The 26,468-nt window shown below is 38.4% G+C and overlaps 1 protein-coding gene and 1 long non-coding RNA gene across 2 annotated transcripts in view; both read right to left on the reverse strand.

Moving 5' to 3' along the window:
• Window positions 1–619: 619 nt before the first annotated feature.
• Window positions 620–6,087, reverse strand: PRELID3B (PRELI domain containing 3B). Its single transcript, XM_027472926.3, is given in 7 exon segments — window positions 620–2,721; window positions 2,724–2,790; window positions 3,450–3,552; window positions 4,134–4,204; window positions 4,837–4,926; window positions 5,267–5,435; window positions 5,922–6,087. Coding segments are annotated over 7 exon segments (687 nt in total). The 5' UTR covers window positions 5,954–6,087; the 3' UTR covers window positions 620–2,566.
• Window positions 6,088–6,101: 14 nt separating this feature from the next.
• The window catches only part of LOC139999251 (uncharacterized), a 225,352-nt gene continuing 204,985 nt past the window's right edge, over window positions 6,102–26,468 (reverse strand). The window contains exon 4 of the long non-coding RNA XR_011804594.1: window positions 6,102–6,892. This is a non-coding gene — a long non-coding RNA (uncharacterized lncRNA). The remainder of the gene's footprint in view (window positions 6,893–26,468) is intronic.

Consider the following 26,468-nt stretch of genomic DNA (forward strand, 5'->3'; position numbering starts at 1 on the left):
AGGTGTGCAGTGAAAACAGTATGTTTAACAATGCAAAAATCATCTTAAATCTTCTCCAGACTATGGAGCTTTGGATCTAAAGCTTACTCACTTCTGTTCTTTCTCAGAAAAGTTAGACAAGTGAGTTTGAATTTTTGCCAATTAAAAGCCTTCATCTGCAGATAAGGTAAAACATGAATCCATTTAGGCGAGCTGGAAGAGGTAAGGATCCACCGAAGACCACACCACTGATTTGTTTGCATTATATTCCTTCACCCCATCCCCCCCCCCCCTTTTTATTTCTTCCTTGTCCTTTAGTTCTTATCCCTTCAAGTGTAGCTCCTTTCCTTCCCACCTCCCTCATTTCTTCTAACCACCCAAACACATGGCTTCTCTGCATGAGCTCAAGTCACACTTGCTCCAGAATTGATGCATTCAGTCATAGCACATCTGAGCAAGACAGACCACAGCAGCTGCAAATGGATTTAAATTATTACCACTTATAAACGTGCATTTTAGGATATGCATTTGAATAAAATAAACTATTATCTCCAAACTATTTCTTCACCTTCACCCCCCCTCACTCTAGATTACTAACCTAGCAGTTAAAAGAAATGAATAATCAGAATGCTTCAGAAAGTAGCCAGAACTCAGATAAAGTTTTATTTAAAATAAAAAAGCGCCACATACAGAAAGCCATACTACTCCCTGACAGAATGAGAATGCAGGCATATAAATAAAATGGAACCAAGCAAATCATGATCTTTCAAGAAGTTGTTGAATGCTTGCAAAAATTAAATAGTTAAGTTTTTTTCAGTGCAAGGACAAACTGTGAATTCATACTATGCAGGTCCTTAGTGCAGAGAAGTTAGGAAAACATAAAATTGACTTTAAAATGCCAAGTGATAAGGGCTAAATAAGCATTTAAAGTCACTTTCAAGCATTGCGTTTTTATCAGAAGTTATGGTACAATTTTGCAGCAGTTTCACATACACTTTTTAAGTTGAAACACTATTTCACTTGTAATAATCTTCTGTAAAAGCATGGTAAACCAGAATGATTTCAATTTATAAAGGTATTCTTAAACCATTTCTTTTTAGAAAAATATTTAGAATAGTTAATTTTTAAAAGGTATATGTACATACCTGTTTTTTCCTACACAAATGTTTTTTCAAACTTTCCAACTTAAAATAAGCTCTGTTTCTTTATATAGCAGATACTGTTGAACAGGCAATTCTGATACAACAGAAATGGCATGCAACATAAAATCGATGGAACAGGTGACATTACAGCTTGTAAAGGCTAAGAGAGTCTTGAGATTACTTGTAAGCTTAGAATCAAAATTCCAGGGTAAGTCTCTGGCACCAAAATACTTCCCCCCCACCCCCCAATCAGCAGATTTGGGGCTGTGTTTTCCCATTATCCCTTCACACTGAAGGAGCCAGATGGGGGACACAGCCTCTGCTGAAGCCAACAGGACTACCAGCAGACTGGTGCATTACGTAAGCAAGGACGTCAAGGTTTGACCTTTAAGTTCCCACAGCTAATCACTGGAGTCAGTATGAAGAATTTATAGCTAGTACCAGGAAACAAACACGAGCTGTAGAAAACCTTTTATTCTCAAGGTTTTCATTTAAAGAGCCTTCTTTTGTGAGCAAATTAGCTTAAAATGTAGAGGACCTCCTGGAATTTAGAACATTATGTTTAATTTAAAGGACAACAAAATAATCAGCTGGTGTAACAGGTTATTTTCAGAGCATGATTGAGTTAATAAATATATCATTAACATTCTTATTATTACTTCCTCTTATGCTCAGGTCTCTCTTTAGCCAGCTTCACCAAGTTTTTTTAGTCCGCTATGTGATTCTTCAAACTTTTGAATTGAAAACCTACTATTCTCAGAAGTCCCAGCAGCTTTTTTTAAGGCTCTATGCTTATTGTACCCATTTATTTAACGGGCTTCTAGAAATTGAGATAGTTATTCTAGACATGTAAGATAAAATCTTATGTTACTGCATGTCTAGCTCATCAATGTCATACTTGAAAACAGAATTTAGGTCTTAGTAGGTAAGAGACACTTTGAATGTTTTAGCTATACTGACTGAAAAACAATTTGAGTACCATGTTAGCTCAACCAGTCAAACTAGTTAAAAAGCATATCAAAAAATATTTTCTACATTCTTTTGTATTTCAAGCTTCAAGTAATAAACTTTCTGTTAAACCAAGTTGTATCATACAACTATCAAAACTTAAACAGAACAATGCTGGAACAAACCATTCTACTTAATTTTGGGTTTGGTCCCAAAAGAGGTAGTCCATAAGTCACACAAAAATAAAAATTCCACAGAAGTCAACCTAACATGCCAGTCTCCTTGGACATACTCAGCCTCATCTCTAAACAAGGCTATTTCATATCTGAAAACATTTTAAGTTAGTGTTCATGTAAATACAGGAACGACACTCCAAAATTATTTTTTCCATCTGCAACCAAAGTTCGGTCCAGCTGAACCAATATATTAATTAAATTTTGCATATCAGCCCCATTAGTATGAATTTAGCTTTTCTCCAAATTAAATCTGAAACATACCTAATACACAGGTATGCCTTTAAATAACAAAGGATACATGTATTTAGGTTTGGAGAGAAGCTTTGGATTGTTAAACCCTGTTAGTAATACAAGTATATTTACTATCATTTCTCTACAAATGCTGCTGCTGCCATTGAATTCCTCATCGTTCCTCTTGCTGAAGCTGCGAACTCCTCAATTTCAGCATTCAGTCTATTTATTACCCATTCCAACGCTTCACGTCCCTACAGGTTACAAAAAAAAAGGGTAAGTCTTGGTAATTAAGTAAACAGATTAAACCCTGTCTTATTGAAAATTACTTAAGAAACAGTAATTGAAAAAGGAAGCAAAAGTTACAGAACTGCATGCCTGTTTTTTTTTTTTCCTTCGATAACCAGAGTACTGCAGGAATTGTACTGCTTTACACTTTAAAATTCCTTTTATCAGCAGTGCTGTCTTATGAACCACAAGGTGGCTTTTTATCCACTGTGTGTTTTATTATTCTTGTGGCTGAACTCAAAGGATAAACTCTCAACTAAAACACTACTTAATTGCTCCTACATAACTACTTCAGATGCCTTGATGCACATTCTGTTTCAACACTAAAACTAATAGATTGCATCAAGAGTGCAGGAACGGAGTGAAAGCACAGTTTAAATGAATGGAAATGTTTTTTCAATTATGATTGAGTGCTTACCAATAAGAATTTGTTATCTATATTCATAAGAGGAAAAAAAGAGCAAGTTCAATAAGCTCAGCATTCACATATCTACAGTAAAGGCAGCAGAATTACCCCCACCCTTTCCAAGATTGTTGACAAAGCCAGAACATAAAACAGAGATTTGTATTTGCATTCCCATTGTCATTTCCTAGCGGTCACATTGTACGCAAAGGTCATACTTACTTTATTAGCATTGGAAGAAATTGTGTTCGCCATTAACCCTTCCAGGTAACTACTGAGACTGACACCTTTTACAGATATTATTGCTTCTTGCGTCAAAATGGTTCTGAAACAGAGAGCAGAAAATGATTTTTTCCAAGTAGTTTAAAACTGCGTTGCTTAAAGGCTTCTCACTCCTCCCCAACAAGCACATTCCTTCATCAGCTTTGTCACGTAACACAGAACATCCTGCCCCATAAACACAACCTACTTCCTCAGTGCTTAACTGCATAGGCTTCAACACATAAAATAAAAACCAAGTGTCCACACCAAGTCTAGATGGACATTTGTGGCACTCAACTACTTCTATCTTCAGCAGCAGGCAGATAGAGTAGAAGCAGCAGATTTGGCGTGAAGTTATGTTGAGAATTATGGTATTATGACATCCCTTTTAACAACAGGTTTTTAGCATTTCCCACAGTTATGGAAGAAAAACTCTTGCTTTAAAATCCTTATATAGATACCTGAGAATTATCACTAGCAATACGAGTATAGCCTAAAGAAATCGACAGTTTTTCTCTCTTTTTTGACAAGATACCACTGGAAGCGATGTAAACCCCACAGCATCATCTGTTGAAGACCATGGGAATTTACAAATACAAAACCAGTCTGTACTACCTCAGGGCAATCAGAACAAGTGGTACTTACTTGTCTGGTTCATGAGGGTGTGGTTTGTAGACAAGCCTCTCATCTACTGACACTAGATTTGTAAATGAAATCTGTAGAATATAAAACAAGACTACCTCTTAGTAAAAACATTACAGGAATATAGTAAATAAAACTGCAGATACAAAACTAATACTTTTATCTGTCTTAAACATGTTTTTCCTGCAAGTCTTAGGATTAGAGGTGTACAAGAGAACAGATAAGTCTCCAAGTTAAGTGTTTAGCAATCTAGTGCTCTTTCCTTAGATTCTTTTGGATCCCTTATGAGCTACCAACATTCACAAGACACAAACTACCATGTTTATAAGAACCTTTTAACCGTCGAATCAAAAAGATGTGGCAGTACATAAAGCAAAATGTTATACAATTAGGATATGGTGGCACTGTACACCAAAGAACTTAAAGTTAAAAAACAAAACAAAACCCTACAAACAAAGAAAACTACTGGTATTTTGCTCATCTGTATGTTCAGATGTTTCACTGCTGACAGGTTCCAAAAACCTAAGAGATCCCTTCTGAAAAACAGAACTGGTCAGCTATAAACACATTACCTAAAAGGTTTTACTTATATTGTTCTAATGCAATTTTATAGTAATTTTAAAGATGACAATCCTTTTCATATTTACAAGGATTTATTATAACCTGGAATCTGTTTAAGTTGTATAAACAAAACTAAAGTACTTACATTACTGGATTTAAGCTCCATTGTTTTCTTCACTGGGTCAACAACAGAGTGCTCCTGAACGTATGTCTTCGTTCTGCATGTGCCAATGAGCTAGAAAACAGGCACACATACATGGAAATAATTATGCTAAGCAACTGCAACTTTTTTAGTGCGTCTAAATACATAAGGTACTGAACAGACACAGAGACAACAGAATTAGGGTTTAATTTAAATAAAACTATTAAGTCACAGTGGATCTCTTTTTTTAACTGGAAGCAATCTACAGTCTAGACAGTTTTTGACTACCTGGAAGTCAATACACGTACTGCTATTGAGCCTTCCTGACACTTAAGTTCTTACACTTTTAAAAAGTGAGAATTATGAAATCAGGCACTTCTATTACAACAACCTGGTTCACAAGCTTCCCCCAACATCCGTCCACAATACCCACCGATTTCACAATGGAGGGTATTCCCCACTCTGTACTGAGCAGCCTGTGGCTGTGCAGCTTCCCGCTCTTGTCTACGTGTCTGTCCAGGACATCAACTCCGACCACACTGGGGTTCATCGGGTTTGGGTACTTCTGCATGGCAGCTGTCGTTACTGTTTCCCAGGGGTGACTGCCAAAACAAAACCAAGACACGAGGTTGTACACTTAGCTTTTTTAACAGGACTTCTGTTTAAACTGGACACAACATACCAACCACTTTGTATTTTTAGGGCAGATTAGTTTCCCATTCTTAACCTTACAAAACATCCTTCCCTAGGCTGGACAGGGACAGATCCAAGAGATCTGGCACCCCTGGTTCAGCAGCACTCCCGAATTCCCCTGCCTCCTGTAATTACCCTGAGGCTTCTAATTTGGCAGGAATGCGTCCCTCCCATGTAACTCCACAAGACCCGAATTTATCGGATTTCAGCAGTTCCCCAACACCCCCCGAGCCGTTCCCCTCCCCACACACCGCTCCCTTGGGGTTATCGCTCAGCACCGCTCCGGGGCCGCCACCCCCGGCCGGCACCAAAGGACCTTGAGGCGGCTGCCGCCACGGCGGAGCGGCGCCTCCCGAGCGCATTCCCCACCCCCTCTCCGCAGCCCCCGGCCCTACTCGAAGACGTGCTCCGAGGTCCAAATCCTCATGGCGGCAGCGGGAGCCGAGCCCCGGTCCCAGCCCCGGTCCCGGCCCCGCCGCGCTCCCCGGTCCCGGTCCCGGTCCCGTCCCTCAGCCCCGCCGCGCCTGCGCACTGCGGGCCGGTCCCGCCGGCCTCCAATGGCCGCGCGCGGCGCGGTGGCGGTGACGCAGGGCCGCGTGTCCCCTGAATGTCGCGCGGAGGGCGCCGGGCTCCGCACCCCACCCCCCCGCTGCGCATGCGCGCTGGGCGCAGCCCGGCCGTGAGGGGAAGAAGGGCGGGGAGGGGCGGGCGGAGCGCTGCCGGCCGGGCGTTAAACGCGCTGTGAAACATTAAAATGTCCGCCCGGTTGTGCGGCTTATTCAGGGCCGGGCCAACACCAACGCGGCTCGCAGGAGCCCTCCCCACCGCAAATCCCCCTCCGCTCTGTCGCGCCGTTCCGAGGCGGCGGCGTGCAGCCTGTCGCGACACGGGCTGCTGTCGCGAGAGGGCGCCGAGGCACCTCTCACGAGGCGGCTGCGCTGGCCAGGCGGGACGCGAACAAATCTAAACGTTACCCAGCTGCTGACAGCGCTCGGCACTGCCCCGCACAGGCCGAGCTCCCGCTGTGAGGCCGCTGGCGGGGAGCGCTGCGCCGTTACGAAACAGCCCCGGGGCCGCCTGTGCCAGAGGCCGAGGGGTTGGGGTCACTGCCCCGGCCTGCTGCTCCCAAACGTCCTCGAAGTGTTTGATAATAAAGCAATAAATCGGTTATGGCAACACACGCGTGCGTTTTGTGGCACTTCGAGAATTTTCGGTGGCGGTTCTTGAGGTAACGGTGTTGGAAGTGCCTCGAGTGGTGTGGAGGTTGTGCTGCTTCCGAACAGGGAGGCCACAGGGCATCGACTCGTGGTCACGTCTCAGGCACTGCGTGGCTCCACGTACTTGTCACGGCACAGTAATGGATTCCCTGGAAAAACGTTGAGAGAGAAATTTCCCAGAAACGAGAGACCTGTCTCGGTCTCGTTTTTCCTGACTCTTCCATCTCATGGGACCATTCCTAAACATTGTCAATCTATCGTAGCGTACAAAATTATTTCTAGATTTTGTAACTCTTACATAAAAACATAGGCGATTCATAGGCAGTATGGCTTCTGTCCATTAGCCTCTCACCATTTTTTCTGTGAAAGAAATGCTAACTATTGGAAGAAAGCAAAAACGAAGAAGCATGCCAACATATGGTGAAGATTAGGAGCTACATCTTAACAGTTCTTTGTTCAAGTTTCTGCATTTGAGTGATATAAATGGCTGAACTACTTATAAATCAGACCTTTGAAAGGAATGATAAAATCATAAACAACAAAGCCAGATACTAGATAAAGAAAATGCTTCCTTGTAGTTGCAAAGGGAGAAGTGGCATTTAGAATTCTTTATATTGGTGATGTTGCATCTTGAGAACGCTGTGTCCATTTTTAATGTCCAAAAATTTAATACTACAAAGTTTGATATCTTTCCCCCACATCTGTTGACAGTATTTGTCTAGTAATTGAAAGCAAAGAACATATTCTTTCAGTTAAATCTTTTCAGTCACTGCTACTACTAAGATGATCACTAAGGACCATAACAGACATCTACAAAAGAATATAAAAATCTGTGGAAATCCATGGAAAGATTACTCGTTTCAGATGTACCTTCCAAGGGCTGTTTGCTTATCACTCTGCTAAATGCAACCGATGGGCCTTATGGTTATAGGCTTCATGTATATTTTGGAAGAGCAATCTCATTGGCATAACTAAGAAAGACTTGAAATTGTTGTTAGAATTGTGTACGAAAGAACTCTGATGTTGCAATAAACTGATTTGCAGGACAAATCATTATGATTCCGTATTTTCACACCCATGTTTGCCGGCAGGGTGATATGAGTTGTCCCCTCTAAATAGCCTCATAAAATATCCATTGTTTTGACTGAAAAGCATAAATATCAGGAAATATCTCACAAACCAAGTCCCCAGCATTAGGACCAGATAATTTATGCATTCCATAATGGGTAACAAAAAGCCAGATTGTCATACCCACTCAGGCTTTTTCACTTTTCTGCAAAACAGATATTGTGACACACTTAAAAAAAATACCACAAAACCCATACTTCTTCAAAGCCCTAATCACAGAGATCAACTAGACCACTCTGCAGTACAAAACATCACAAAACTAAGAAGGCTTTGGTGATAATGGCAGTGCTTCAAGCTGCACTTCTAAAGGAAATGAATGCAGGTCAAAACCGGCATGCTTAATGGGTTACCAGAACCAAATTTTAGCGCAGTAAGATTGCTGATGACTGATACAGTGAGCCATATTTAACTGCTGCACTCTCTTGTAGTAGGCAGGATGAGCTCTGTTTGCTTACCTGCTTCGTGTATCACAACATTTCTCAGGCTTTTCAAATTACAGATGAGACAAGTTTACTATTTCATACACTCAGGAAAAATGTATTTGTTAGTATTTTTTCCCCTGTCATATTCTGAAATATAGCTAACAGTACAATAATACTGAATCAGTTCCTCGATCTCAAACTAAAGTTTTGATGTTTTTGAAATATTGGCATTCTAATGCAGTATTAATGAAAACCATCCAAAGGTCTTGCCCTTTTCTTGAGCTGGAAAAACAAGTTCCCACTCCCTTTGTCAGCCAGGCAGTTGTACTGGCAGAAAACTTACATTAACAATGCTTTCCTATCCAGACATATTTATTAAATTACTTTCATTATACAATTCTTAACAAATACTCCATCTATAAACTCACCATCAGCAGTCAATTCAGCATATGAGCCTGTACTATTTGGCTGTTTGCCTGCGTGTACTTCTTAAAAAGCTTTGTTGGATAGCAAGGATCTCTTTTCTGTGCTTCCGAAATCAGACTATTAATCCCCTGCAAGTCATTATACATGTCTGCATGTATAAAAATTCACCTTGAATTGTATTTTTTATAAAAGTTCCTTTTCAGAAAGGAAGCACGCTGATATCTCTATGTAGTATAGTACCAGTTCCTCTAGTTCTTGCTCATATTTTAATAGGGGTTTTGTTCAAGCAATTTTGATCCTTCCAGATTTCTGACTGGTATGAAAAGGGGGAAATGTCACCACTACACAGTGTACTACATCCTGCAAACACCATGCTAGTTGCAAATGAGTTTACACAGCACGCCTTTCCTAGGTCAGAACAGAACTCTAACTATGCTACAAGTTAGCATTCAGAGGTTTCAGTGGTAAGCAACCATCTCCTTCTCTCTTCAGAGGAATGATGGTATAAATATATTTCCTCTTAAAAACTGGAAATGTGTTTCTATACAAATAGCCATCATTCTTTACCGTTCTCTTTTTCTCCTCTGCACGGCATTAGCAGTTCCATTGCTGATGCTGAGTCCTAACAGTTGCTTCCCACTGCTTCAGCAAGCTCATTTTTCACTCCAAAACCTTTCACCTTCCTTCTACAAAGCTGATGTTGTCCCAAATTCCATGTCAGAACTGACTCAGAATTTGACCCAGGGCAGGGTCAAATACAAGCTGGAGCCAGTGAATACAAACTGGACAGGAGTGAGGCAAACAGCATTCAAGACTACTGAGTTCTATACTGCCTTGAAGGTACCTTCCTCAATCAAGGTAGTGGTACTGTAAGACTGCAGTCTCTACGTCTGATCTCTCAACGTTTGTTAAATCTGCTTAAGCTGGCTGTAGCAGGTCCTGCCTGTGGTCACTCAGTCCCATTCCTGAGCTGCTACCTAGCTCCAGAACAATTCTCATGGCCAGGATGAGTGCTGCAAGGGAACAACACAGCTGAATTCCTGTTTTCTGCACTGTGAACCATAAATGGAACTGAAAATCACAGGAAAGCCATTCCAGGATTGCAGAGGAGGCAGAGAGGCTGTAAGAACAAGTGGTCAGGGCTGATTTAGCCCTGCTGTACCCCCCAAAATGCCTGCTGGAATCATAGCTTGGTAATAGCTAGACTCAACAGTTTTCTAAGTGCGTTTGTTCTTCATCCACTAACAATGGCGTGGTATTTGTTAGTATCATGTAATTCAGTTCAACCTAAAATAAAACACAGATCTGAGTAAGACAACCAAATGCATATATTTGTTTCCATGTTTTATCAGTCAAACAGGAGGGTCTTATCTTTTTCTTTTTTCTTTTTCTTTTTATCCTCTAGTATTTAGGGCTCTTCTTCCCTCATTTGAAGAAAAATCAAACAACAGAAATAGCCAACAAATCCCTTTCCCCTAATTCCCCATGTTCTGGTAAAATGGCTGTCAAATTGCATATGAAATGTAAATCAAAATTTTACAGATTATCATTTTACAGATTATCACTAGCCTATCATTCCCTAAGAAGAGAGGAAATAGCAGTAAATACATCAACTGCCAGGGAAAAGTAACAGGTATATTATACTTAGAATTAAGGTTGACTCGATTCATACATTCTGTGTGGAAAAACCACAAGAGGGAGCTAAATTTCCATGAGGTTCTCCACATGAAGACCTGCTAGTCCATCAGAGGGAAAGAGGTTGTATTTACCTTCTTACAAGCAAACTCACCTCAAAGCATCCACATCTCTAAGCACGGCCATGTGAATGAGGGCAAGATCCCACTCTGATTCTGCATCCCAGCAGCAACCACTCCCAAAGGGCTGCCCATCCCTAAATCCAAAGCACATTTTTCTGCAGAAATAAATGGTTCCCCTAATTCCATTTTAAAATGTGATCTAGACAGAATTTCCCTGCTGTCAACAAAAGTGGAAGATACATTCAGGCTCTTTTTTTTTCCAGTAGGTCAAAAATATAAATGAAAACTCAACATGATAACGACACATCTTGTCTTTTGGGGAAAAAAAGATGACAGAACAGGCAGAGCGTTTAATAAGAATTACTCATTGTCGGTGACCATATTCTATTTTCTATAATATAAAAAGGGGAAATATACTTCCTTCTTATAACTAAAAACAAGGAACTAAGTCTTTTTTCACAGACTTATATGCAGATTCAGGATTTGTTTTCTGAAAGGACTTGTACTACAAGGATTCTTCCTGGAGTTCCTTAACCTGTGTTATTTTTCTATTGTATAAAGCTTTGCACTGTTCTACAAAGTCAGAAAGTGACACTGTTCTCTAGCTTGGTGATATAGGGAGGGGAAAAAAGGGGGATGAAGTTTCTTAACAATACCATTGTACATCTATTTCCTGATTCAAAATGACGTTATTTTCCTTCCAGACACATTTAAAACAGTCTGGTTCCAAAAACCATTTCTAGGCTCTAAAATAGCATCTTTTGAAAGCCATCTGAGATTTATTTGTGGGAAGGAGGGAATTTGAACTGGGAATGCCTCCATACTGGTGTTTCTATTTACTTGATAAAGTGGTCAAATTACTAACACATCATGATTATGTACTAGGTTGCATAAATTACTTCAACACCAGACAATTATAGTGGATGTGGTTTGGTCACATTTTGTTGAGAGTCAATCAGTCTTCTGTAACAGTGACAACAAATGAACAGAACAGCAGCACAACCTTCTCTCACAAGGCTGCAGATCTTCATCAACTTATCATTTACAGTCATGCAATCATAGAGTCACTGAGGATCCAAAGTTGGAAGGAACCTGCATGGATCACAGAGTCCAACTCCTGGCTCCGTACAGGACCACCCAAAAACCAAACCATGTGTCTGAGAGCCTTGTCCAAAACTTCTTGAATGCCAACAGGCTGTGACCACTGCCCTGGGGAGCCTGTTCCAGTGCCTGATCAACCTCTTGGTGAAGAATCTTTTCCTAACACCCAGCTTGACCTTCCCCTGTCACAGCTTCATGCTGTTCCCTTGGATCCTGTCACTGCCACCAGAGAGAAGAGATCAGTGGCTGCCCCTCCACTCCCCTCATGAGGAAGCAGCAAATCTTGTACAAGTTCGGGGTTGGCTGGGAGTTTATCATTACCGCAGTCATGGTCCTCCAACTTGGGGCTCTGGGGGTCCTGGAGCCCATCATCAGTGTTGAAGACAGAGGTGAAGAAGGCATTAAACGTCTCTGCTTTGCCTGTGACCCTGTTTGTGAGATGACCATCCTTATCAAGTAATGGATCGATGTTATCTCAAGGAACAGACCAACATTTAGAAGGAGCAAATCTCGGAGGGCACCTTCCTAGTCGGCTCCCTTAATACCTGTACCAAGAAGTTATCATCCAGATGTTTTAGGAATCTCCTGGACCTGTTTGTATCAGCTGAGTGGATTTCCCAGATTATGTCTGGCAGGTTGCAGTCACCCATAAGGACATGGTTGGCTGACCTAGGGGCATTGTGCAATGATTCTAGAGGTGGCTGATCAATGACTGGCTGCAGTTTGAATAGAAAAGGCAAACATAAATGACTTTTCTTGGAGAAGCTTTGAAAGGCAGACTTGCTGTCAGAAACTACCTATGAAAGGCATGTACAGAAGGTGATGCACCTTCCGTCAGACTCTAACCTGGATCACCCTTACTACCCACAGAGGGAGAGACACCCCAGAGAACTCCTTTTTAAATTTACAGGCAATCCTGACTAAATGTCACAGGATCAATAAGCAAATTCATTTACTATTACATTCACACTTTTAGGAAAAAAAAAAGTGTGATAAAGATCTTCAGAAACTTGTGACCATCTGACTGTGAAATACTAGCATAGAATATGAACTGCTAAGTGATGATACCACTATACTCCTGCTAAAGCACACCCTTTTTTAGCTAAGGAACCTAAAAACATTGAGGAGAGATTGAGTTTTTGTTACCTAGCATTTAATGTCTTCCCCAGGCAACAAAAACAAACCACCAACACCATTCCCCCAGATGCTTCCCCACCTCCTCCCCAAACACCAAACACCAAATATTATCTTTACTTCAGAGCGTTTAGTTTAAGTTAGGGTATATAAAAATATGCATTTAGTAAAATGATCTAGCCCTGGAACAAACATTAGCCCTTTAGATTGCTTTCATGTTATTCTGCCATAAATTTCCTTAACCTGCACAACTTCAGAGTTCTGTTGCCTCATAAATAAAACTGCCAAACACCTTCCTTACCAAGCATGTGATGCAGCTACTGCTCCTGTGAAAGATGCTGTCTAACACTGTCTACACTAACTAGGCTGTGATAATGTTTATGTGATTTGAATGTCAATAACCATTTTTCCCATCAGCTTTCTCCCCCATCTGAGAATATGCAAAATATATACAGTAATGTATAAAAATAATAATAATAAAATAGTATATAAAATAATGACAACTGGCCATCTCATTGCCTCATTGTTAGCATCGTGGCTACATTAAGGCTAGGTCTTCTACCTGCTGTCTATCGTGTTTTATTTTAACATACTTGAATCGTCATAGTGAATTGATATGCCATGTTATACAGGTGTACTTGTAGTTATATTTTGCAGCAGATATCCTAAATAGGATAGCCTTAAATGGCCTTTGGCTACTGAATGATTTGGTTTCCATTTAAAAACAAACTCAACATTTCTATCAAGGTATTGACTGTATGACTCATTAGCACCATGAATTTTGTCGTTTTGGTTTTGTTTCATACATTTATGTGACTTCCTTGACTTGCATAGTTCAGGGAGTTTGATTATGGCTATGTAAAGAGCTCCATCTTGTCCATGTCATTAATGGGAGCAGCAGCTGCCACCAGGTGTGTCACCTAGGTGCAGATACAAGACGGTGTACAGTTCATGGATGCAACACAACTATTCTGTTGTCTAGGAAACAGTCTCTTTAAATCTGTGTAATATGACAATTACCAGCCAGATAATTTTCTTTTTTTTCAAGCATCAAAATGTGCATGTGATCAAGTAGGCAGATGATAATCATGTTATCACCCACAACTCATGAGTAAGCACAGTAACTGCACAATTAGAGACAAAGCCACATGTTTTAAAGTGCTTCACAACTATATCTGATCCTTGTTTAAAGACCACAACATTTCTTCTAAACACACAAGCTATTAAACTTTTGATGAATGCAACTTCCCAACATAAAACCTTGAAGAACCAGTGATGACAGGTAGTGGTCATAGCATATTACACGTTACATCACAAACATGGAGCTCTATATGCACTCATGGTCTTCAAACCATGCTCCCTTATCCAAAATAAACCTCTTTGTTTCAGAAATCTTGTGCTCAATCAGGTATCTTTTGACGTGGTTTAAAGAAACCGCAATCTGGAAATAACAGCTGAGAATTCTTTGTACACAAACTACTGGATGGAAGCGGCTACTTAGTGGTGATGGCTGATGTCTTAATTATCATAGAGATAACGATCAGATCACTTATAAATCCAACAGGCTTAGACAACTATAACTTGTGTCTAGCAGTGGCTGACCACAGAAGTATGATGAAGACAAACCCCTATTTTTTCCAGTCTCTGTAGATTGTTTGTAAAGTATGTAATTTACTGCAGCTTTCAACAGTGTACTCAGAAATGACTACCTTAGCAGATTGGAAACACAGCATCAGCTGGTATGAAAGTTTTTGTATTTAAAAATGCAACAAATTTTAAGTGAATTTCTACTTTCAATCACTTGCCATTTCACAACCTTTTTCTATGACCACTTTTTATATGTTTGAGTATCACCTGAAAAGTGAAACAAATTAGCAAGTGTACATATTTGATTTATGGCCTGTATCATCTAACACAGACTTTGAGTCAGGAAATGTATTGGTGAATGAATCATGCTGGTGGTCGCAACGCAGAGGAGCCTAGCATTCAAGGCACCTTTCTAAGTTTGTATTAAACCAGGAGCATTTTTAAAAAGCCACGGCAGTTATCAGTCAATTTTCAGGTGGACTGTTCAGTTAGAAGTTTTACTTTTTTATTTTATTTTTTTCCCTGGCGATTTTGTTACTCCCTTGTTTTCTTGTCCCACTCCAATATCTCTTCCCTTCTAGGTTTCTCTGTTAAGGACCGCACATTTAACAGCATGTCCTGTTTTTTTTCTGAATATTTGTAAGTTACATTATCAGTACCCCAAAGAGGTCTTTAAGCCTCACAGAGCTATTCATAATAATCAGATGAAACTAAACTGGAAGATGAACAGAAGACCAAATAACATAAACATCTGCAATTTCTACTCATCTCTTCTAAACTATTTATTTTGTATTTCAATGGAAGAATCAATACACATTGCAATTTTGATATATTACGTTGGTACATACTACACATAATGAATACAAAACAAAGATTGGACACCAAGAAGATTGCAGGCTCGTATTTTTAAGAATTATTTTGTAAGTAAAGAATTATTTCATAAAAGGTATTTCTGAGAAAGAAGGAAGGCTTACGCTCTAAGGTATGAAGAACCAAAGTTGCTAGATCCTTCTATTCCATTCAACATAGCTGGATACTAGCACTTGCTGAACAAAAAGTAACATCAGTATGGTGGTATCCAAAAAAAAAAAAAAAAGATTTTAAGGTGGAAATATAAGGCAAAATAATTCCTATGAAAATAATGTAATAGAAAACCCTACATGTACAGTTGGGACAAAAGTATTTTCCTTCATGATCTTCTCTAATAAACATTTTAATCTAATAAACAGATTTCAAAAAATCCTCATCCATGTCAAAATAATTCCCATTTAGGAAAAATAAAAACCAGGAAGAAGGTGATGCAATCGTAATTAACTGGCAGAGTCCAGCAAGATAAAATGCCTGAATTCGCATGTTGTTGTAACCTGATCTGATGCTTAGTACAGGGTATGGACATTTCTTAATACACTTCAACTGTGCAATATGATAGCACTGAAGAAAAAATGAAAGGAATATGTGGGAAAACACATAATCTTGGAAGCACTGAAGAAGAACACTGCATTGTCTGGAACTGTCCTGATACAAAGCCAAAGGCATTTTATATGCTTCTACGAGTTTGGTACATACAGAATAAGAAAACTTGAGTAAAATCTGTGCAAGAACTTAAAAAAGATCTAAGGATTTAGTAAGTATTAAAAATACATTTACAGAACATTACTTGAAGAGTTGTACTTTGTCAAAAATAAGAGTACTACCAAGTTAACATCATCACAGTTTAACTCCTACCTGTGCATGTAGTATACCTGCAAAATCATACACTTGTTTTTCCCCATATTGTTATGTCTTAGTATCAAGGGTACAAAATATTTAGTGCACAAGACAGTTCTTAGATACAGAATTTAGACATGGAAATTTGTACTCTTCTAGCCCTCCTCCCACCCCCTCTATTGTTATTAATTTGTGCAGCTTCATTAGTGATGATTAGTTGGCAATTTGGGACACAAAAATTTTTTCATCATTGTGCTACCTACAGTTAAAGCTATGCTGAAGCTAAGCTTTATAGGAAGCTGTCTGCAACTTAGCATTTCAGCAAAAGCAATAATTTTAAAATATATATAATTTTAAAATAATTTTAAAAATCAGCAAAAGCAAAAGAATAAACAACTTGTATGAATTAAAAAATAAATCCAAAGTGCTGAAAAGGATCAAAATTACTATTATGTGAATAGGCCAACTTGGATTAGTGCCATCCATCTCCTCAGGATGTACAGGTTCTCTGTTATAAGCAATTAGAGTTGAAAATATAACAGCCAAAAACTGAAGTAAAAATATAAATAAATGGAATAAATATGTGCACAAAGTAGATTTAACGATGACTAGTATTCCCACAAAACATTTTAAATGCAATTTTTCATATCTAGTTTTTCATATCTAGTTTTCATATCTAGTACATTAAAACACTTTCTTACTAGCTGCCTAAATACATAATTTTCTCTGAATTTAAGATTCATTTAAGAACCATTATAAGTTGCTGCACAAATAAATAATATCTATGTCAGTTCTACACCACTAAGTCAATAGGAAATGCGTTGTTATTAGCAAGTTCATGACTGATTAAATGGCAAAACTGGAGTTCTTGGTTAATGCCAACATACAGTTTTCATACTCAGAAAAAAGAATAGCTCTATTATACATTTTCTAGTGATGACAAATTCAGAGTATACAGCAGTGCTCTGGAATATATAAAATACTGTAAATCAACAATTAGTAGAAATCCCAGTCTATGAAAAGTTATAGGAGTGTATAGGAGCTATATGAAGTGTATAGGAGCTACAAATTTTTTCTTTTTAACCAAGATATGAATACTGTATATCTTCTAACTGGGGGACTCCCAAATGTACTGTGGTATGAGTATCATAGGAACAGAAAAAAACAAATACTGTCTGAACAGCTGAACACTTCCCTGCACATATGGATTCAAACAGGTTCTGGTGCTGCCAGATACATTTGTGATGGAAGCAGAAGGCAAGGCGAGTTCTAAGTAGAAGAATGATATTAACAAAAACCTCCACAAAGCTTCATTAAACACAGAACTTGGAGACAAGCCAAGACCGGAAGCAAAAAAGAAAAAAAATATATTTAATTCAGCTACTCCAAAATTAATGTTTGTTCCTTTTATAAATATGTATTTCAGTGTGTCATACATGATACATTCAAAATTAGAGGAGTACTTTCAAAACTGTCTAAACACACAAATGGGATCTGCACAGATTTAAACAAAAGTAAATTAACTACTTGTAAGGAAGTCCCTTCTTCAGAAAAGTGATGATGAATATTATTTTTAGTTCAATGATTCTCATGTTTATCCAAATAATCAGAATCATAGACATGAAAAATGTCTATGGAATTAGGACTTAGGCAAACCTCAGATGTTGAATCCCTTCTGTGCTCACCTACAAAAGAAACAAAGAGGAATTCCTACCTCATCTTGTTGTAGACTTTTCATTAAGGCCTATATTGAGAGCATGGCATGTAGTCTGTTTTTAAACTACTAGAGTTTGCTGTTGTCTCTTAGAGAATCTAGACATGCATTCCAAAAAAAAGGAATACTAAAAAATAAATTTCAGAGAGTCTGTTTTCTGAAAAACATGGCTATAACTAGATAGAAGAAGAATTCGTAGCCTCTCCAAGGCACTCAGATTTTTTGGAAGCTGAACAAAATGGGATTATACCTGTCAGCTTTGCTACTTAAATTGAGCACATCACTTTACAAAAATAATATTGGAAGGTATTGAAAAATCTGACAGTTCATACACACTACTTACTAAGCCAACTGGGAATACCAGCACTGTGAAGATGGAGTCTTTCATAGGTAACAACTGGGATAACAAACTTATCCTTGGTAGATCTGAATATATGCCTAAACAACAAAGCTTGCAGAATCTAAACAGTTAAAGGACATGTTAAGAAAAAGTTTTTTTTTTTTTGTCAGTACTTTATTTTTACTGTATTGATTTTACAAGGGAAAAATGTTGAAGTACCTAAAAATTCCTTGTCCTGGAATTAACTGACATTCTTTTTCGCTTGACTTAAATTTACTTAACCATTTGTGAAGTTTTGGCACATTTATTTACTAATATTAGAGAAGCTATAAATATTTTGAAGCAAAAAAAATAAATCATTTTCTGTGTTGACATCTTAAGTGGTCCAACTATTTTCCCACTGACTGAATGCAAGTTTTCCTTGATTTTTTTTTTTTTTTTTCCCAAGAAGAACCCATGGCATTCAGGAGAAAATCTTCAAAAACATCTAATTGTTTTAGTCACTGCTTGACACCAAGTCCTTTGAAGGGCTGATAATATACATCTCCCTTCTCAGAGCTCAATGAATTGCTCTTGACACTCTGCACTCCCTGAAAAGGGGAAAGCTCTCACTTCAACTTAACCCCTGCTCAGCATGGCACTTGGCTGAACGACACCAAGCAGCAGGTAATGCTTCTGCCCAGCGGGGAGTCATCCTCTTTCCCCCTCTGCTCACACCCCTCATGGCACCCCGCCAGCCTCCTGCCCCCACACCTGGCTGAGGAAGGTCAGGCATTTCCAGCATCCTCCACAGGCGCTGTCGATCTCCCTGCAGGGGGAACTGGGCAGCCCCATGCTCCAGCAGAGCAAAACCAGAGCCCGCTGGAAGCAACAGACATGAAGGGCCATGACATGGCAGTCCTGCGGGCCCTGAGGCTGGACCATGCCCATGGCCGAAGGGGCCACTGCCACAGGGACCGAGCCTTCCCCACGCTGCCGCCATTTTGTGTGCGGCTAACAGCATGTGCACATGTGTGCCTGCTCGCTGCCACCTTCTGTGTGATGTACCATTTTTTTTTTTTCTGTATAGTATTAAACATAGCTTTCTTTGTTTGGGAAGAGATTAATAAGGAGAGAAAAAATGAACTTTCTGTTCCAGTTCAAAAACCTTTCTGGGGGGAGTTTTGATAGACTACATATATATATATTTAAGCTAAATTCAAGCATACGGTCATTAGTAGTTTGCTTTAGGAAAGAAAAAGTATCTAAGGATTCAAATTGAATGCTAAATTAGAACTATATTAGAATTAGAACTTCACAAAAATGTTGCTCCACTTAAATGATACAAACACTGCTGAGGCATCATTACATCACTGGCCTGACGAGCAAGGCCTTATTTCCCTTATGAGGGGAAATTAGCAGGGTTTCGTAATTGACGTGTTTCCATGAGTTTTTGTTTCTCTGCTTCCCTGAAGGTCAGTGGAGGCACCTGAATTTTACCAATGAACTCATTATATTTGACTGTTTTCTTTATAAGTATTCAAATCCTATCTGTAGTTGACATCTTTTCAGGTTTTCAGTGTTAGGAAATATTCCTATTACAAGCTGTAATAACTGTAGAAAAAAGAGGTAAGATATAGCCTTTCTGGTACAGGTGATTATAATTAAAAAATAGAAAGATGAAAGATAGAGATAAAGGATGAAGTTTAAAAGCACACATTTGCAGTTTTTAAATTACAGTAATTAAAAAGTATAATCAATATAACTAGCCAGAAAACTATTAACATCTAACAAATTAAATGGTGAATGACCACAAACTCAAGTAAGAACTTATATCTGTGTCACAGATTTTTAAATGGTATGATTCAAGAAAACTAAAAAATAATTATGCTCACAGAACTCTAGTGATATAAGTAAGTAATAGTACCTCAGATGTTATGAGGAGATTTTTCTCAAAACTCAAGGATCAGCTAAGGTCTCAGTTTCCAGGAAAAAATTAGTAGGAGTTGAGCTTCTGGTACACATTCATCTATGTCAAGATCCAAGATGGCTTTTCCGAGACAAAAGAATGGTTGACCTGGGATGAAAAGGATTCACCTGTTCAGCCACCTAAGCTACATTTTCTCACTGAACCTTATTTTTTTTTTTTTTCTTTCATTTCCATGCACGCATGCATGACAGATGTGTGTGCAAAGAAGTCCTTGCATAGAAGGTGAAGAATTTGCTTTCCTGAACTAGTTTTACAAATGATTGTAAGGGTGGACAGGCAACCTTATTTATTTTTTTTCCCCCCCCCCCAAACTTCTGCAGATGCTAGAGATTTAGAAAGGCTGGTAATTACTGAAAGGGCACTGTTACTATACATTTTGTTCTAATGCTGTATTTTTAATTTGGGGCAGCCTTGAGGTGTTTATTAAATTGTTAACTACTTCAGAGGCTTAGTTGTTATTAAAATTAATCCTGAAAGGAGAGTTTAATAGTGGATCTTTACAAACACAATAACTGAGATATATAACATGTGGACAGCTGTTATGATGACTGTTTCCATAACAGCACACAGCAACAGAAAGGTCCACAATGACACAGGATACTGTTTCTATGGCAATAGAATGCCTTAGCCTCAAGGATGCAAAGAAGTCCATTATGAAAAGTAGAAACTGGCATTTCAGATTAAAGGGAATTCCCTGTTTATACTTATCTATGTCTAGCTACTTGTTGCCATGTTTTTCTTATACATAGCTTGTGGACTTTTTAAGTTGGTGATCCTTTCTAGTTTGTTTTCAAAGTAAAAAAAAAAGGCTGATTATCTAGTTATTCTGTCTGTCGTTCCCTTATAACTTTTGAATTTGTTGGTTAACTTCAGTCAAATCAGGGAGTGGGACAGGGATATGCTTCTGATTCTATGAAAGCAACTAGACAGGAAGAGTGCAGGAACCCAGAGCAGGGGCATCACTGGTAGGTAGTGTATATGAACACTTGTATATGGTTGCTCAGCCAGGCAGTAACAAGAGGTGATGCCTCCTATCAGGGGATATAGGACAAGTGGCATCGAGGCTGAGGACAGGAGGAACTTGAGATACTGGAAAGGAAGAAAGATGAGGGTGAAGAATCTGCATTTATGGTGCACTGTAGCCACTTGAAATAAGGAGGTGAAATTGTGAGAAATAAAAAATTCAGTGGCATGGTAACAATTTCAGCATGGTAGGAGTGTACACACAGACACAGATGCAGACAGACACACAGACCGGCCTGTCAAGGAGTTGCAGGTTTTATCTTCAGCAAAAGTGAGTTATGCCCCTGCTAAGTAATAACAATTCTTAGCAACAGTGGGACTCTCAATTTGTGCTTTTTCCATGTTCCATGTACTCCGCATCCTGGGTATGTTAGACATCTGCCTGTAAAATTCCTTCCAGCTTATTCTTCTCGTGGTCAAATTTACAAAAGCTTAGAAATGTGTTAAATGCTGGGGTTAACACCCAGAAAATTCACAATAGAACTTCTGCACTTCTTTACAAGCACTCACCAGAAATTGAAATTCATACAACTGAAAAAGTGACTATTTTCAGTAATTTCAGCTCATATTTTGCATCAAAATGAAGGCATTTTTCAACAAATGTTTGGAAATTCAGCCAGTGCCAAACAGAAGGTCATTCAGTACAGGTCGGGGAAACTTCAATTAAAAGATAACTGGCACATTTCGTTATAGTTATTTAAGGAATCTTTAGCAACTCATAACAGAAGAACAAGTATGCAAAATCTCTACAGTTTTCCATAAACCGTATTAGCATGGGCAGAAAACTACATTTAAATATAACAACAGATTGCTCATTCCTGTTAAGAACTCTGTGACTTATGTTGGAGCACCATGTGTAGAGTCTGAGGTTGGGTGCGGTGAGTGTTTGGGTGCTGATGACTTTTCTTAGCATGTACCCAGTATTTCAGGACAAGGGGATACCACGCATTAATAGCTGAAAAACTGCTGATACAGTTTTTGTGTCTGCTTTTAAAAAACTGGAGCCATTAGTGGTGCCAAAAAATTAAAAAAATTAAGGCAATCTAATTACTGCTATTTTAAAATACTAAGGTTCCTTTGTAGCCATGGAAACAAAAATGCAGACATTAACGAGCAAGGGGGGAAAAAACTGGTGTTTCCTTGACAACAGAAAAAAGCATAGCTCCATGAAACCGAGAGGAGAGAATGACAGAAATACCTTTTACCATGACATACAACAGAAATACAAGTCCAGTGCAATAGCATACACCACTAGAAAAGGTGAAGCGACTCTGCCAGGAAGCCATAAGTAAGAAAGTCCTTCTTGGACAAAAGGCATGCGATTCAAGCAATAGGTGCCAACCCTGAGACTGATCTAGTGCCTTGCAGTGTGGATGGGATTAGTGTGCTCTGGAGAAATCTATCCCTGGGCAGACTGGACACTACTATTTCACAGCCAGGTGTGGAAGAGCAGCTCTTTCTTGGACTGCATCATAAATTCTGTGTATATATAGCCCCTCTTTGCCCAATGAAAAATGGTATAAATAGTAGGTAAGATTATGACACAGGAAGGGATACAAGTAGTATACAACTTTAACTTAATTATTCTCACTCAAAATATAGAAAGGCTGGCAGCCACTCACACAATCCAAAAATATTTTTGTTGGAGGAACACAAAACCGTTCAAACACAACAAAATAAGAGAAACCATAATAGAGGTAAATAAGAGGAAAACAGTAAGATTACAGGGTTATTTTTTCCGGTGGTTAGTATATAGCATAATAGAAAATTGATACATACAACAATTTAATGAAATTAAAAAATAGAAGAGTTAATTGGCTAATTTGCCACAGGTATTTTGGAAGAAATGAATCTTCCAAAAGAGGTCTTTCTTTTACACTATCCAGTTTATGTTATTGCAAGCATTGCTACACAGTGGAAATGCAAGTATATCAATCAGCTCAAAATCCTAAACTGTTTTGTGGCTATAGCAATAAAGAACTGGATACTAAGCTACAAGAATGTAGGGTTTCCTTGACAACATGTTGAGAAAAAACACAACTACATAAAAGATTATGAAGAAAATAAAAATAAAATAAAATAAAATAAAATAAAATAAAATAAAACAAAACAAAACTATATATAAATATATATGGTTGAGTTGGCTGAATGGTTTTACCTGTGTGACTGGTGCAGGTGTGGAGTCACAGGTCTAGCTATTGACGTTTTCCTTTACTGTTTTTGATACTGATCAGAAAGTTGATTCAAGTGATGAATGACCCTGTCAAATTATGGTCTTATTTTCTGTAAGGTACATTTAAGTTAATGTAGCTGGTGTTTTTTAGAACATTTCTGAATATCATCTGAAGTTCTGAAGTTATCTGTTTTCTATGACAAATAAGAAACAGATGGGAGAATTAGTATGACTAGTCTGTGCATGTGTAAAAAAACCCTAACCTTCTTGACTTTCTGAGTAGGAGCAACTGTTCCTCTGAAAGCTACATTGCTTTTAAGTGCATCATAATTGCAATTACTCATATTTATGATGTGATATGCCTGAAAATATTATAGCTCATTATTCCAGCAATCTAAAAGACCTGAAAAGACCCTTCATACTCCTTCTGTAAACATTTATTTTGTAGAAGAGGCAGCATAAGTTCCTCTACTTTTTACCCTTTCAACTGGTAGCAAATAATGACTTAAGCAAGAAGGAGTAGTTGGAACTCTTCATTACCACCCTATCTCCTGGTACTTAGGAGCAAGGCTAGACTCACTGATCTACTTTTTCTCTCATTAGTTTGAGCTTTGTTCTTGGGTTGTAGAATATCCCTGTGAATTAATCCATGAAACTGTCATTCACCAGAACTGCTTATGCTGAATTTATTAAAAAAAAAAAAAAAAAAGAAGAAGCCAAGAGAAGCCCCAAATCCCCAAATCAACCCTGTATGATGATTCAGCATGAAGAGCCCTACCTAAAACACATTAAATATAAATTTGGGAAAAAAAGGTCTGTGGTTTTTAATTGGAGATGGTTTGTATATATATGTTTTTATTATTATTATTATTATTATTATTATTATTATTATTATTATTATTATTATTATTATTATTATTATTATTATTATTTTCTTTGAGTGAATGTCTACATGCACAGCCCTGCTGCTGGGTTATGAAATGCATCCAAGCATTTTAAAGCAGAAATTCAATTCTTAGTGAAACACTTTGGTTGTGTGCACAACCAGCTGAACCTTTTCTTTTTTTGTGTTTGCCTCAGCATTTTCTCAGCAGTCCTTGACTCCTTTTCTTATGGGATCTATTACTTTTACCTTGTGTTTTAGTTTTTTCCCTGTACTGGCTTTTTTTTTTTTGGCAACTAGAACCATTTGCTAACGAAGCTGTGTCTCTCCCTTTTGCTGTTTGAGCAAATTTTTGCCCTTAAGTTCTTTTCTCTTTGACTTTTTTTTTTTTTTTTTTGGGGGGGGGTTTACCAATATGTGAGTGTTACACTCCTGTTTAGGGTGGCAGTTCTTGCTGTCTCGCCAAAATATACAACAGCGCCATATGAACCTCAGTAGCTGTTAGTCAGTATTGATATTAGGGTAATAATTAGCTCTTCAGCTTACTAGAATGCCTTCATTAATCCTGCTTTCAATATTTTTATTGTATTTAAACGTTTCCAAAATTTGAATACTTGCTTTAAAAGATTCTAACAATTTATACAGCTGTATTTTATGGGGAAAAATATCACGTTAAGTACCATAGTACAAATGTACCTTTGGTCAAATGGAAACTGTAGGCAACCTTGCTCTGTACATTGAAACTTAAGAGTTCACATATATAAAATAAGTATTGCTATTTGAGATAACTGATAGCAACTTTATATAATAAGTCTTCATGGGGATTAGTCCCCAGAGGAGGATGAGGTACATTTAGACATTTCGGATGTCACTTTATCTGCAGCAAAGTGGCCAATACCACGACAGAAATTATAGATGCTGTAGTGGCTGTATCCAGGCTACTAGCCTGTATTAGGCTACTAGAAAGTCACTACACAGCGTGTCCATGACATACCGAGACAAAATGAGTAGTATGTACCTTTCAAAGATACTGCTTCAGGCTATGCATTTTGTTACTACCCTTTCAAACTGGGTCAAGAAAGTTGTGACTCACACACACCAAATTCTGCTGGTTTGGCATTCAGCTCTGTATCCTCTGTGGCCAGAAGGTGGGGTGACAGTGACACTACACACTATACAGCAACATGGATATTGTGAAGTCTCCTCCCTGTGCCATACCCACCTGCCCAGCTGTCCAGTTGCCCTGCTCATTAGCATTAACAGAACACCAAATGCAACAAAAACCCTATTTGATTTGGGGGTCATTTCAATATTAAAAAACAAAATAAAACAAAACAAAAAAACACACACCTAAACCCTCACACTAAAGAATACATATGCTTTGTGTCCAAGCACATGGTTTTTCAAGCTGGATGCCTTCTCTCAGGCATACATGAAGATATGCATTTAACAAGTGCTGGTCCCTTGCTGTCATGGACCAGACAAGTCATAAAGACTCTGTGAAGTTTTCAAGCTCCTTTCCAAAACTGTTTTGTCTCTGTTTCATTCTTCTTGGTCAACAAAATGTTGAGAAGTGTTCTCACTAGTCTGTCAGAAAACTTTCCTCTGTCCCTCCCAGTAATGTAGTATTCACATCCATTTATATTCATTCCCTCTTGTGCCAGCAGTTGCATTTTAGCTTAAAGAGCATTTTCCTGTCCTTCATCATGGTATTATAGAGAACAATCCCTTTGTCTCATTGCTGTTGGCCTCCTTTTAATCCAGTAGTTGCAACAAACATTCAGATTTGTTTTCTGACTGATTTGGATTTGGATCAGTAAGCCTGAAGCATTTTTGGAGTGCTGAACAAAAATGGGTTGCCAGAATTACACTTTTATTCTTGGCTGTTTTGTGGAACATTCAAGGGAATAGTTGTGGCTTAAAATGTCCTGCCTGGCTAGTTGTGGAGTGGCTGCTATGTGTACAGTACCCTTCTGCTCAGTGCTACCAAGATATAGCATGCTCAAAAGCAGAAATATAGGCACGTTCTGAAGACTTCTACTGTGGAAATTTGGATGCCTTTTGGGATATGGGCTTCTAGGATAATGAAAAGAATAGCAGCAAAAATGACAACAAAATGTTCACACTATATAAAACAAAATAACCTTCTTAAATACTCATTTTACCTTTAATATTTTAGAGGCCAAGGAGGAAACCTGACTGGATTACATCTATTAAGTTAATAAATAATATCAGTAATAATAACAATAAAAAGCAACTCAGAAAAAGATAAAAGAAAAAAGTAATAATTTTTCATTTGTGCCTGATGGGTTTGTGTTTTTTTTTTTTTTTTTAACTGTTTGCAAATCTTCAGTGTAATGG

The sequence above is a fragment of the Anas platyrhynchos genome, chromosome 21, assembly GCF_047663525.1.
Source record: "Anas platyrhynchos isolate ZD024472 breed Pekin duck chromosome 21, IASCAAS_PekinDuck_T2T, whole genome shotgun sequence".
Classification (NCBI taxonomy): domain Eukaryota; kingdom Metazoa; phylum Chordata; class Aves; order Anseriformes; family Anatidae; genus Anas; species Anas platyrhynchos.